General features: G+C 40.1%; 1 protein-coding gene across 3 annotated transcripts in view; it reads right to left on the bottom strand.

The window, feature by feature from the left end:
• chl1b (cell adhesion molecule L1-like b) overlaps nucleotides 1-15,266 on the bottom strand; it is a 62,981-nt gene that overhangs the window by 2,593 nt on the left and 45,122 nt on the right. Inside the window, exons 18-28 of one of the 3 annotated variants that reach the window (XM_017036917.2) lie at nucleotides 13,602-13,799; nucleotides 13,326-13,396; nucleotides 12,321-12,543; nucleotides 10,294-10,409; nucleotides 9,952-10,156; nucleotides 9,700-9,822; nucleotides 7,589-7,768; nucleotides 6,711-6,740; nucleotides 5,476-5,547; nucleotides 2,234-2,365; nucleotides 834-906 (exon numbers count right to left, since the gene is read on the bottom strand). In XM_017036917.2, coding sequence (XP_016892406.1) covers nucleotides 834-906; nucleotides 2,234-2,365; nucleotides 5,476-5,547; nucleotides 6,711-6,740; nucleotides 7,589-7,768; nucleotides 9,700-9,822; nucleotides 9,952-10,156; nucleotides 10,294-10,409; nucleotides 12,321-12,543; nucleotides 13,326-13,396; nucleotides 13,602-13,799 — 1,423 coding nt within the window. The remainder of the gene's footprint in view (nucleotides 1-833; nucleotides 907-2,233; nucleotides 2,366-5,475; nucleotides 5,548-6,710; nucleotides 6,741-7,588; nucleotides 7,769-9,699; nucleotides 9,823-9,951; nucleotides 10,157-10,293; nucleotides 10,410-12,320; nucleotides 12,544-13,325; nucleotides 13,397-13,601; nucleotides 13,800-15,266) is intronic. The other 2 variants (XM_017036920.2, XM_008320456.3) reach the window with 2 other exon arrangements.

Below are 15,266 nucleotides of genomic sequence, written 5' to 3'. Positions count from 1 at the left end.
TATTACTATCTTACTATTTTAAGCCTGAAATGTTTAGTGTGGATTTCATATGTAATTAAAGGCAGTACTGTTACTTTAAGGTGGCAGGTCAATTAGTAGAGAGACTGCAGCAAAAGGGACTTTAAATGTATTCCAACAGTATGACCCGACTTTGAACTCCATACCAATTTATGTGAGGAATTTAAAACAAAAAACAAAAAAATAGCTAGTACAATGGACACTTTACAGCAACAACCAAAGCCAAAATGCTTTTTGATTTCATCCCACCGACAGAATCTGTTGTTCTCTGAATATCCCACTGGCTGTGGAATTGCACCGGGCCTTCTGCCGCACTAGACTGTTATGAATTGGACAACTTCAGGATTAATGAATCGTGCCCAGATATAACTGCCCCAGAGATGAGCTTCTTTCAATTACACTGATTTGTTTTAGCCTCCAGCTGTGTGCTGTGAGGCTTCTGTTCTGCTCCACGAGGACAGAAAATGGCTGCATTCGAGCGCTGCTGTAAATCCCACAGTGATGTAGCGTCTAGCACGTCTAATATCAGCACTAAACCAAATCAACAATCACCACATCCTACAAGGGAGAGGCTAATAGATGCACCGCACTAATGTGTAAACAACACAGGGATATCACTGATGTATGGCACGTACAGATCACTTTGTTACATAATTCATCAAATGTCTCAGACAGTGGAAGTGAGAGGCTTCTTCTGAACCTCCTGCACACGCTGTGGTCTTTCGGACAAGAAAGGAAATGCAGAAAAAAAATATAAGACAAGAATAAATAAACAACAACAAACCTTTAAAAGTTCCATTCGGCCCTCGTCTTACCTGTACTCACAGAAGGTGTCGTCATTCATGCCCTGAGACTCCACATCTGGATGAAGGTCTTCCTTTTCTTTCACTGCTCACAAAATAAAAACTCTATTAGAATTAGTCATCGGTTAATTTTAACTTCTGAATTCTTCAGAAAAGGATTTGTAAGATGCCAGCATTGACATTGGTCTTGTATTTCTTTTTAAACAGATTGACGACATTTAATAATATTTACGTAATAGACGTAGACGTCAGAGGCAGCTGCTTTATGTAAAACCAGACGACAACATTTTTTTATTATTTTTTACATAAAAATAAAAATGGTCAATATCACCAAACCAGGTTCAGGTTGATTTTAGACCACCGTTTCCCAAAGTACTGGGCAATGACACTCAGGTGAGTCGCAAGAGATGTTTATTTTGGGTCATCTTGCGTCATGTTTCTCAGGAATTTACGAATAATGGGTTTGTGAACTAAAATATGGGTCCCCAGAAAAAAAGATTGGGAAATATTGTTTTAGACCCAACTTGTAAATGTGTGTTGTTTTTTTTTTGTGTGTGTGTGTTTTGCTTTGTCCATTGCTTATTGACTCACAGTAAATGAAATCAAAAGCCAAAGAAACATCTGTGAGATAAACTGCTGCTTTTATGATCAAAAGCCAAAGAAACATCTGTGAGACTCGGAGATAAACTGCTGCTTTTATATGAACCTGCCATAGAGTTGTTTTATTCATTCAATTCAATGTGAATTAAAAAAAATATATAGTTGACGCAGTAATTCAAAACATTTCACAAGAAGCTGAACTTCCCTTGTTGCCTTAGTGTAGTTGCCACTGATTGACAGAAAAAACACCTCTGGCTCAGGCGTATCAAAGCGGAGGTTGCCGTGGGAGTGGGTGATAATGAAAGCTTAATGAAGAATAAGAACAAAGAAAGGCTTTGCTCTTTCTCCACCGTCTCCAGGCTGTCGCCACTCAGTCAGACACCTGGTGGCCATTAGCTGTGACTAATACACCGAGCGGGGTATCATGTCCACAACAGGAGTCGCTTTGACACCACTGGGCTGATGTCACAGCAGCTAGCCTCAGTGCAACATTTGCATTTGTCTCCCTGGACACTGCAGTTTGTTTGGTTTGTGGCTGGAAAAAGCTGTGAGTCTAAATAAATCAACATTCAAATGATCCGCACGCAGCAGCAGCAGCAGCAATTTTCCTGTGGCTGCAAAAGCTTATTTTTATCTATAGGTTGTTTTTTTTCAAAAACACAATAAATGCCTTAGATGTAAATGTTGCTGTTTTGGCTCCAAACAAATTATATGTTTTTTTTGTCACGTAGTAAACAGCAACGTAGCAAAAATAACATAATCTTCTTGCAGCTTTTACTATGAGGAGGAAGTGATAGGTACGTGGTACTCACCAGAGTATTTCCCTCCTTTGTTTCTGTTGACAAAGCAAGCGATCAAGATACTGAGGATGAGGAGAGCTACGGCGCTCATCAGGCCAATGAACCAGCCCTGGGTAGAGATGCCTTCGTGGCTGCTGGTCAAACCTGCAGAGAAGGACACCTGGTGACCTCTGACACACCTTGACCTTTTCACATCAGAATCTTTGATTCTTGCACATTGACGGTTCAACGAATGCAAAGGCAGCAGGTAAAAATAATGATGCTGCAACGTTAATATTAAACAGCTAATCTCGCTTGTCTAATTAATCAAGCACTGAGTGCTGTACACACGTATAATTTATTCAGCGGGACCGTGCGGCTGGGATTCTGCTGACGCTTCAAAACGCCACATGGTCACAGCTACTGCATGAGCCTGTTCACGTTCAACTTCTTACACTTTCTTTCTTATTGTTTCTTTTTTTTATTACAGAGTAATCAAATATTTTTTTAAACATTGGTTGGCCGTAGTGCATATATAATATGTGAGGAACCAAATATTCCTAATAGCGCCTCCTGTGGCAGCCTGTGTTGGTTGCAAAGACTCACACTGTGAATGTGAGCAGCTAACAACGGTGGCATGGTTAGCTGCTACACCATAAAAATGTACGCTAACCGGAGTAGAGCGGACACCACCGCAGAACCCAGAGTCGACTGTGCAAATCCTTCTACATATTTTCAACTAATATTTACCAAGCAGTCATTTTAATCTAAGGTAACATTGGACAGTGAAGGGACAGACGGGGCAGCTAAAGAATAGCAACCAAGGAAAGTGATGGTGAGGATTAAGAATAGGTCACAGCAAGTCAAAGCCATCATGGAGCGATGAGGAGAGCTGTCATTACGTGATGAAGGATGTTGCTCTTCACCTTCTGTGAAGGAGGATTGAGTGTGCTCCTGTGTTTCCTGACTCTATTGTAAGGACACATCAATAACAGCTGACAGCGCAGGACATCAGAGGAATCTCTTAAGGTACACAGGACAGGAGCGATGTGGATATGGAAATTTAACCACAGGTGAAGAATGACAGCTAGAAGATGACGTTCTAACAGCTCTCATGGTCCATCAAGGCTTGTCCAGATCTTTAGGATTCAGAAAGACCTGTTACGCAGGACGGATTATGCATTCAAAATAAATTTTACTTTGCTAAAACAATGAGATTTCACTTGTACTAAATCAAGTTCCTTTAGTTTATACTGTACATCAACTGACACAAAACTGCTGGTCAAAAATATAAAAATGATTTCAAGAATTACCCCAAAAATAGTAATAGCTTTTTACGTCAAAATATACTATTTAATTTATCTTCGGAATCACTGGTAACGTGGTTGCTAACTAAGCTAGCCAGTTTTGGAGTGAATAATAAAACTAATAGTAGTTTGAACTCTATCTACCCCACATGGGAAAGTCGTGTGTTAACAGTAGATCAGCTCCAACAGGCTGCCCCTTGGGGGCGCCAGGTATGTGGTTCCACGAGGGCTCGAACCCAGGACCCTCCGTGTGTAAGGCAGGTGTGTATAGACCCGTGATAACTTTTACATTATAGGACTACTACAGTCAGCATATTTGTACCATAGTATGTGTCATACTAATACAGTACTATGATAAAACCATTAGAGAATAGCCAATTATTTAACATATTCTAATATTATTTATTTTAATTCTAATTGTTATCAACAAAATTCAACCCTTCCATGATTTCGCATCAGTCAGTTTTTACTGAACAGAGGAGAAAGTCCAATTTAGCAGCGACTGTTGTGAATCCTCAGTGTGGTTTGGAGCCAGCTGTCCTCACTAGTCAAACAGAATCCACTTTATTTCCCCACGGCAAACATGCAAATCTCCTGATGTGTTTCCAGCTCAGGTGCCTCATTTTCTCAGGTGATAATTCGTCGCACTAGGACACCTGTGTTTGTGTTCGTGTTTCCCAACCACCGGACGTGACACTCTTTGACTAATGTTGATGGATTAGTAGCAGACTATGGAAATGCTCCTTCCTCCAGTGCTGTGTGATGACTTCAACCAACAAACAGTATGGAGCCTGCGCTAACTAAAAATATCTCCTGTTTTTTTTCCCCGTCATCACGCCTACTGACTGGTTAATGAATGTTGCAGAAAGTTGCTGTGGTTCTGGCAGGGAGCCTATGTCCTTGAGAATGACACTTAAAATTCAGCTAGGTGGCCAGAAATCTGACATTTGGCCTTGTCAATAGCTACCATTTATCTCTGCCCCCCCCCCTCCCCTCCCCCCCCCTCCCATTACGGCTCAGAAGGAGTGTTTCCCTTCACTGCGTTAACTCTGCTCTGATGCCACTCTGGACACCGTCCTTTCCCTGGCCTGCTGTTTACACAGCAGAAGATCGCATAGAAATGTCAGGTGACTGTTGGGTCAATACACCGCTGTGTACAGAGGGCCAGAGCCCAACAAATCAATCACTGACAATTAGACATATTTGTCCTATTGAAGCGCCTCAACACTTGGAAACGGATATAGATCTAGTACGCTAGATTTCCCAGGGTGCCTGGAAATTAAAAACTGCTTTTTCATTAGCATTCTCTGGCAGTGTAACGAACAGAAAACAGGGATGATATTTCACTGTTCAGCTCTCTGGGAGCCGCTGAAATATGAGCAAAGCAGAAATAAACAGACTGCGGCTGAAGGCGAAGGTACTGTTACTGTAGACAGAGTCCTTCAGTCTGAAGGCTCTAAAATGTTCTATGCTGTCAAAATTAATGTATTTACAGCACTGATTTGTTAATAATCTGATAAAAGAATTTAAGATAATTTATCCTTGCTCCAAAAAGTGGTGTCAAACATACGACCCGGGGGCCAAAACCTGCCCGCTACAGTGTTCAATCCGGCCTGCTTGATGAATTTTGAAAAAAAAAAAAAATATATTATAATATATAATATTATAATATTTAAATTAATTGTAAAATTATATTTCATTGAATATGAGTAAATAATAATAAATATCTAATATACTTGTATATGTTTGTCTGGAAACAAATGGGGAAAACATTTGTTTTCATGCGATTAAGTGTTTAAATGATAATAACACTCTCGGTACCAGTAATCCGTCTTTTTGAAATATAACTGTGGAATCACAGGATTAACCAAAATAATGTGAGCAATATTTTTATGTCAAGTTCAATCAATGCTCAGGTTTCTATCTGAAGTTTGGAGCCTGTGGCGTCACAACAAGGTGCAGCTCTACCTATAGTGGAACGAGTGGGTTTGGTCACACGGGACTTTGGAACGCTTGCAGGTGTGAGGGAAGCTGACTTGCCTGAAAAGAAAAACAAAATACAGACCTTACGGTTATTAAGTGTAAATCATAGCCTTGGGCTCTACCGTCTATTGTTAGCACACATGCAATTCTGAGCTCTAAAATTAGTAAACTAATGTCTAGAAAAATCTAGAAGAAAGAAACCAATGTTTTGTTTAGACCATCAGTGAGACATTTTAGATTATTTTTGCACACATTTCCAGTCTGATCTGTGTTGTGGCCCTTTAAGCCTTATTTATTTTGCCAGTTTACATAAATCATTTTTGGCCGTGTCTGATGATGTTTGGATAAAAGTCAATATTCGTTTACACCGGCTAATAAGACACAATTAGTTTGGCTCCATAATTAGGCAACTCATTACCATTGTTATTAGAGAGGAAACCATAAACTTTATCTGTGAGGAGAAGCTGACATTTTTCTAATGAAGGGAAGCGTCGCAGAGCTCGCAGCTGATGACAAGGGCAAACATCAGACAAGGTCATTCAACTGTGTCGGATCAACGTCTCCAACTTTTTGATTATGTACGAGGAAACAATGAATGGGATGAAATGTCTGACACTTAAACCCTGATGAATCACAACAGCCATCTTTGTGTCTCAGTATCACCATGCACTAACAGAACCACTGAGTTCTAAAGAGACCGTCAGACTACAATACAGGTTCAGTCATACAAAACCCATTTCCAATAGAACTGTGTTGATCAAGTCTGTTCTGTAGCAGGTTATCAGGGAAAAAGTCAAACAAAATATTAAATGTCTCACATTTAAGGGAAGATAGAGCCAGATGTAAGACTCAAAAGGTCATATCCCCAAACCCTGGTTCGTGGACCGATAACAGACCATGAGTCATTTTGTAAAGAATGAATAATCTACTATCCAGTCGAATTTTTCAAAATTTCAGACTCAAATACTGACATAATAAAATCTACCGATGTTTCATTTTCAAATATGTATCGATCCTTAACAATCCTTCAACAATCAGCACGGCGCTAAGGCTCCTAGGTACCGGCCAGTACTGGCTGACCGGTCCTTAGTAAAAACAAAAAAGATCAACAGCAGCTGTTCTATTTTTGTCACCATGTTTGGAAATGGGGTTTGTATATTAGAAAGAGTTTGTTCTGCTATGACGTGCAACAGTTTGGAGGTGAACACAAATCTATATACTGTGTCCAGCAGGGGGGGTCGTGGTGGACGCTGTGGGACAGAGAATAGAGAAAAAAAAACACAACGCTAAGCAGAGAGCTAAACATAAGTAACTATTCATATGGCAGACTAAAGTCACGGGTTTGAAGAGAAGCAGTTTGACTACAAATAGAGTTGAAACATAACTGATACAAACACAGACATTGACAATAGATAGATAGATAGATAGATAGATAGATAGATAGATAGATAGATAGATAGATAGATAGATAGATAGATAGATAGATAGATAAATAGACAGACAGACAGACAGATAGGTGATATATTTGGCATGTATGTCATGGCATTTATCGCAAAACAAATTCAGTTTTCCTTCGCACATGTGCCTCAAATATCAACAACAGTTGCCCTGAGCGTACGTTTGCAAAATGATGGATATGTAAAAGAACAAATAAGACCCTACAATCGCACTCATAACGACAACTTACCCACCAACTCTTTAGAATTACACAGCCTGGCACCGAGACCTCGGTTTCCCTCCTGCTAAAAGCAATTTTCTTTCTCAGCTGATTGTTTCATAGTTCAGGCTTTCTGTCCAATCAATAAGCACTTGCTCACTTGCCGACAGTGACAAATGAAAACCTCCACAGTACCCATATGAAATTGTTTATCCACAAAAATTACTTACATTGAGATATGAAAAGCCTGCCTGCCCAGAAATATATCACATTCTCAGAGTTCAACGCCATTTTCTGACAGAGAGGCGGTGACTCTCCTGGACTGAACTCTGCACAGATGATTCTACACCTGAAAATGACGCTCACTCATCCATTCACACACACACCGGCCTGACCAGCCACGCACCAGCCACTCCATCTGCTCTGAGACCCTTTACTCACTGGATTCTGAGGCGGTGGAGCACTCCTCGCTGACCACAGGCCCGCAGCCCACTGTGGTACACGAGCGCAAGTAGAACCTGTACTTGCTCAAGGGTTCCAAGTCACGTAGGATCCACTTAGTCGTGAGAGGGTTGCTGATGTCCACTGTCTGCAAAGGCTCCATCTCCTCTGTGTCGTTAACTAGGTGTAAGAGGAAAAATGGTTCAATTGTCATGAAAACACAGAAGCTATTTAAAAATCATAATCCAGCCTCACTTTAGGGCAAATTAAATAAATAGATTTAATGTTAATTAATCTGAGGGTTAATTTCTGATTTTAAAGTTAGGATTAGGGTTATATTTTTATGGCTTGTATTCAATGCAGTAGAGATCTTAGAAAAAATTCAATGCAGTAGAGATCTTAAAAAAATAAATAAATAAAGAATTACAATTTATTCTAATTAAAAGTCACATTATTTCTAGACCCTCGTCAATACTCCAGCTAAAGTTAATACACTTAAATGTTAAATCAACTCATCAATGACTTATCTGAATATCGATTTCCTAAAGCAAAAATGAATCATAGCATCTATGTCGAGAGCCTGTCTTTACCTAAATGCTAAAGTCAAATCACTGGCCTTTCAAATAAATCCAACTGACAATTACAAGACATTTAACCAATGCCAAGAAGCAAATGTCACCTGACATTTTGAAGTGGACGCCTGTTTTTTCTCCTGCCATTAATAAAAAGCATCTCTTGATATTCTGTGCTGCTTTCTGCTCAACACATTTAGAACACTAAACCACAGGGACATTAATGTAGGTTCACATCCTACACCTGTTAATGTATGACCCTTGTCAGGTTGTTGTCGACATTCTGAGTAAGTTGAGATGGAATCTAATTTTTCCACAGTGTAAAGCAGTCAGGAAGACGGCAGGGCTGGCATTTGTGTTATTTCGTGACAAAACAAACGCAGCAGGTGGCGAGGTGACCTTTGCTGTGAAAAAGAAGGCCGTATCGCTCCTGCAGCAAACAATGACAAGAACATATTGGTCTGTTTCTTTGTTCTACCTCGAATGCCACCCACCGTGATCAGAGATCAGCTCTGAAATGCTTCCCCATAACAAAGACTATTTTTGGTAAATTATGCAACTCCAGCTGATGACAACTAAAGGCCACAAATCTCCTCTCTTTACTTGCTCCGGGGACGTACCACCCAGACTTACTGAGGGCAGTGCTGAGTTTAAACGGGATGTGAACATCTGTGCTGTGAACTCTAATTATAAATTCACACGGCTTTCATGAAGTACATCTAAAATACATAAGATGTGGTTCATTTCTTCATGAGGTGACAAAGTCAGATCACTCCAAAGAGTGACAGCACATACGTCCTGAGGAAACATCATACAGAATGTATGTATGTAAGGGGTACAGAATCATTTCACTGGAAGACCATATGCACACATACATACATATACAGTATACTGTATATATATATATATTTATATATATATATAATTTGATTTATATATTGATTTATACATTATATTGATGTATAATGTACTGTAGTGCTACTCAACATTCAGCCTATTTTCAGACATATTGTATTGTTTTCCTTTACTGCATAAAGAATAAAGTACCTCTCCTTGTACTGTAAGCCCTGCTAAAAGCATTCTCTGGACAGCACAGGATTGAAAGGTCTGAACCTCCAGGGTCAGCCTCGGCTCATCCATGATTGTGACACCCAGCCGTCACCCTGACATGTTTCCTGTACATACACGGTGACCCCACACTGACCTGGACCCTATTAGAACACCATCATTTCCCCCCCTCTCTGCCCAGGATCACAGGGTTAGACAATCACCAGTGAAGATAGATCCCCTCATGTACTTCACATGTACTGCACCTCTCTTCTCAGAACAGTACTACATGACTAGTTAAGCTGCATGTCAAACAGCGCCACAGTCTGGGTCCGTATCGTGCAGTCAGTGTCGTCAGATTAAAACATACGGCCTGCGTATTTGTATGCTTGCTGACAACTCAACACGAGGCAAAAACAATATTTGGTTATAACACGCATGGAGCACCGCTAATAAATCAGAGTGAGTGTAAAAATACCCAGAGATACATACTGAGCTGATATTCAAGGAGGTATCCAGTGAGAATCCCATTAGGCTCAAATGGTGGGGCCCAGGCGAGGGCAACGGTGTGCTTCTGAACATCTGTGACCCTGAAAACAGGATTTTTCTCTGGGACTGTGGGGCAAGAAAAAGTAATACAAACAGCGGGTTACGTTTCCAACCCAGTTTTCTCACCTATTATTAGATTTTCTCTTCAGCAGTTGTGAATCAATAGACTTGGTGCTGTTATTTCCACAAACTCACCTCCCTCTGGGGTTTTGAAATTGACGGGATGGCTGCCAGGGCCGTTGCCCCTCCCGTTGAAGGTCATGACAATAAGGCTGTACTCAGAGAAGGGAGTTAGTCCTGGTATTGTGCCGTAGTTATGATCCCCAGGAAACGTCACGGCAAATTTTTCCCCGTGGTTTTTCTTCGAGTCCACGAGGCTGCGAAGACGCCACCAGTTTATCTGTAACAGCGGAGAGAACACGGGCGACCACGTCCAACTCTTTATATACGTTCACTTCAGGAGAATCATTTCTGGTCTTTGATTTTGAGCAAGGTGATCATCAAGGTGTTTGAGCAGAGGTCTGTTTGGGGTTTTACCCTGTAGCCTCCCAGATGTCCATGTAACTTGTCCCTGTGTACACGGATCCAGCTAACCTTGACCACAGTGCTGTTCAACACCTCCACGGCAACATCATCCGGTGCAGCGGAGGGAACTACAAGGGCAAATACACATTAAACTTTACAGTCCACTGGAACTCAGCCAAAAGCAGTCACATGTTCCTGCAGGTTCCTTCTTATATTTGACATAAGAAGATAACACCAACAATGTGCTAGAACCTAGTAACAATATGTGAATCTATTTCCTACTAAAGGAAGGAAACACTACAATGGCTAACACCGTTTTAAAGCCACAAAACAACAGTGAGGTTTCTCCACCTGATAGGACCTCCTCCTCAGGACAAGTCCAGAAGAAGGCTAGGTACAAGAAGTAGAGTAAATGGCTGCAAAACACCAGCTGCATACTTCATACCAAGTAAATTTTCCCTCAGAGAATGAATTTATTTTTCTCTTTTTATCTAAGACATGTGAGCTGGTATTCATATCTACTGAGGATTTATGGAAATACAAGAACAAAACAACCCGCACAAAAGAAATTGTTCTTAGAAGCTCCTTGTTCAAGACTTAACTTTTGTCTTTAATCCTGTTCTGTTTTGAAATAACAGAGCTAATATTTACCAGGTGCACTTGAACGGTGCCACCACGTAATATGAAAATACCAGAAAAATACCAGAAAAGAGCAGAAAATGTAGCTTAATGCAAACACACGCTATGTTGTTAAAAAATAGAAAAACCACACATATCTACACACATCGTGAAGTTACACTGACTACTCTGCACTTTGACAGCTCCAAATTGAAGCCAAAAGGTGAGTGGGAAGTCTGTGCCACTCTATCTCCTAATCTCCTGAAAAGCATTTAACTCTATGTCAGTAAACTGCAGACATCGAATCACTTTCATCCCACAGATTTATCTTTCCACTAAAAAACAAGAAAATTCATTAGTTTGTCTTTGGTCTAGTTCTAGGAGTTTAATTAAGGCAAAAGGGAATCGTTTCTGTTGATGGATTTAAACCGTAGTCACTTCTTTTCAACTTGTTTTTCTCCTCTGAAAAGCAAAACTATATAAACTCTGAATATAGCTGGGTTGTGCAAAACAGCAGCTCAGGATTTAAAGGCTGGTTTAGGATCAAAATAACGGAATAGAAATGTTGAGACTAAAGTTGAGCCTCACATCAGAACTGAGTGTACAAATTACTACAGTTCTCCAGCACAACTATTGTCACCAGCTCAGTTGTCTGTTGACGGCTTATCTCCATTGGACAGTTACTTGTGGACCAGGAGATCAAAACAATTTTTCTGGCGCCACCTGCAGGCAAGCCATCGAGTTGTTTCCAGTGGGTTGTTTTTTTTCCAATTCATTTCCTTTAATATGTAATTTTGTTACATTAATATAAAGTCTTCTTAGTTTTTACTGCGGTGGCACGATGAAGACAAGCTGGCGCTGCAATGGTGCAATCACTGCTGAATCTCTGTGTATTTCTTCAAGCAAGCGCAAATAAAAAAAACAGTTTGGGTTTATAACCAATCAAAGGCTAAGAACTGTTTAATGGTGAAACAGCCTGCAGTAGTGTCAGTAAGTAAAAGCTTAAGGACAATTACACAGCTTGTTTGTTACTATTTACTAGTTCTGATGAGTATTGGCCAGTGGTCAAGTTCACCGATAAACCAGTCGGTGGCAGGATTCTAACTATGAAGTATGAAGCACAGTAATGGTGTGGTTGTTATAGTTCTTACATTCAGAGAATCATATCATCCCAGTATTAATACAAAATTATCTTTACAAACTCATGAAAAACTGAATTTTACTAGCGAGATGCTACACAAGTTAAGTCACTAGGTGGCAGCAACTCAAGCAGTGATTTGTACAGATAAGAAAATACATATTATCCGGTTCTCAACAGTATTTCAAATCAGGGTGAGTGAAAAATAACCACTGGGCTAAAACAGCATTTAGATCCACAATATTATAAAAATGATTAAATACTTTCTGTGTGAAGTACTCACAGTCTTCTCCAGAGTAGCCTAAGACTATGTTGGGTTCAGGCCCCCAGCCCTGATGGTTCTTTGCTTGGATCTTGATTTCATAGGGTGCAAATGTCGGAGTATTCTTCACCACAAACGAGTGTCTCTTCACCATGTGCTCCGTCCAGACAAGATCCACGTCCTGCTGTCTGTAACTCACCTTGTACTCAAGACCAGGACCATTGTGCTCAATCGGTACCAAGGGCTGAAGCAGAGAAAAGGATGGGCAATGTGATGAGTGATGAATGAGTTTTATACAGACTTTCAAGGTTGCGTTAGACTGTTGTTGAATTTCGGCATCTCAATGTCACTGCATCTGTGGGATTAGGATGACATGCTGGTCCAGTGAACTGTGTTTGGAACATTGTCAGTGTTTTATCCTGCCATCTAATGAAACAATGGAACAATTGACCTGCTCCAGCAGAGAGGCTTTACTTTGATACAGGACCTGGAATCTCTTCACAGATGAAAAGATTTATCTCCGCACACAAGTCAGACCATGAGAAATACAATGAGATTTTTCACAAAGGCAAATCATTAGCAGCGGGAGAACTCATGAATATGGTTTCAGGAGCTGCGTTACCATGACAGGGCGACTAGATAATAGGCGAAGGAGAGGCTCATCTTTCTACAATAAAGCTGAATTTATTACTGTATGCAATAAGAGAGAAAAAAAAGGTTCCTTTCACAGCTCTCCTTTCTCTTTCCTATCAAAGGCCAAGCACCTTTCAATGAAAATGTTTTCACAGCAAGGCTAGAAGAAGGCTTTTCTAAAGATGTGGAACACAGAATGAAACATTAAAAGTCTGTCAATTCTTTAAACCCCTTTCTGTAATTGACTATTGAAAGTTAATAAATTCTCACTATTCTCTTTGACATCAGAATTGTGATGTGAAAGTGATTCTTTTTTAACAAAGCTAAGGCGGCCAACATTATACAGTCTTCACAAAAAGAAAAGATAACAAAAGAGCAAATTCTCCTCCTTACCTCCCAGTTGATATCCATTTCATGTGGTAACTGACCTTCGATTCGGATATTTTCAGGGTTCTTGTCAGGGGCTGTTGAAAAGAAGGGATATAGATTTTGTCGGTGCAGAGGAATAAATCTCAAGTAGAAATGGCACGCAAGAGAGCAGATTTTCAACAAGAGCGAATCAATTATGTAGCAACTCTGGTTGTTCACAATGTTGTAGGGCTGGCAACTGGAGGACCTTATCAAAAAGTATAATAAGACATGAAAAAAAGAGAAGAGACGGTGTTAAACCTGCTGGGGGAGTTTTGTATCTCTCTGTGGGCTCACTCGGGGCCCCCCTGCCCACAGTGTTGACTCCAGACACACGGAAGCAGTAGTCCACATGACCCTGGAGTTTGAGAATGGCCGAGTTGTGGTTCCCAGGTACTCGCAGGAGCTCCTTCCAGTTACCGGGCTCCCACTGGCTTTCCTCATACTCAATAATAAACTCTGTTAGAGCGGAGGGGAGAATAAATTAGCTGCTTGTCTAACCGCCAGCTGTGCAGGAAATTTCTAACACAGTCCTCTGGGTGTTTTTATCCCATGAGGAGCGTCATGATAAGTCATGCCTGGATGAGTCAATAATAAACTCATTGTGGAAGATATCAAACACATTTCTTCACATGGAGATCAAGCCCTCGAATGTGTGTCAACCTAGTCATTATGGAAAGCCTTCAGTGTGTTCAACCTGCAGACAGTTAAAGTCAAGCGGTCCTTCAGTGGTTGTTCAACCTGCAGACAGTTAAAGTCAAGTGGTCCTTCAATGGTTCAACAGAAATGTATAAAGTATATGTACATGGTTTTCACCTCATTATATTCTACTACCCCAAATGAACCACGTCAGAAATCAGTGAATATTTATGTTTTTCTCTGTATATATTTTTAAAGATACATATACATTAATATTTATATATTAATATATATACACATATTAAAAATATACATACATATAAAAATATATATGTATACATACACCCACATACAAACATGCATATATATATATATACATATATACACAAGCACACAGTAAATCACAGTAAAGCAAAAGGTACTCAAGTAGAAAGAAGACTTTCATAGATACTGAAGCAAGTACTACTACGGGCAACGCATGTCATTAATTCTATTTTTATGCAAAACCTGTCCTATTAGTTGTGTAATTAATGTTGATGATTCTTATTATTAAAGTCAGATAAGACTAAGACTAAGAGGTGAATTCTTCGGGCTTCTGGAAGCACAAGAACAGAATAAACAATAGGTGACACAACGGCTGTTGCATACTTTTGATAGTAATTAAACGTGATATTAAATTGTTCTGCTTGATCATCCAGCCCTGCCATAAATAATTAACATCAAGTCTGGGACCAGATTAACGTGTCTTTAGTAAACTTTAAGCTGGACTTCAAGCCTGGCTGAGTTTCTGCAAATCCCTCGTTCTGGTCTTCTCTACGAGCTACACAGGCTCTGTGTGGTCCAACAGAACTCCCATCACCAAACAGCTAAACAAAGTTTCACAATCCACACAGGAGCAGCCCTTAATGTTATCAACTATTATTCTTCTCTGCTCCTGCAGTGCTCTTCGTCCCACAGCTCCTCCATCTCTCTCTCAGCTGCAACTGTCCTCTGCTGTTCGCCCTCATTTAAATACTGCTATAGAATTCTAGCTGCATAGTTGTTCTCGCTGGTATTTCATTGTTTTTTCTAATATTGCTTACATTTGATGTCATCACTTCAATTATTTATATTTTAATTCTGTTACAAGGTGGCTGTGGATTAATCGCAATTAATCGTGAATAAAATGTAGGCATGTGAAGTTGGGGGACATATTCATTACTGTGCCTTAAGACAGTGGTTTAACAAGACATCCAGGTGTTGCATCTTTCAAAACCTTTAACGAAAACCATTGTTGTCAACAACTTT

This window comes from Cynoglossus semilaevis, chromosome 11 (genome assembly GCF_000523025.1).
Source record: "Cynoglossus semilaevis isolate Cse_v1.0 chromosome 11, Cse_v1.0, whole genome shotgun sequence".
In the NCBI taxonomy this organism is placed as follows: domain Eukaryota; kingdom Metazoa; phylum Chordata; class Actinopteri; order Pleuronectiformes; family Cynoglossidae; genus Cynoglossus; species Cynoglossus semilaevis.
This window is presented reverse-complemented; position numbering and strand designations above follow the sequence as displayed.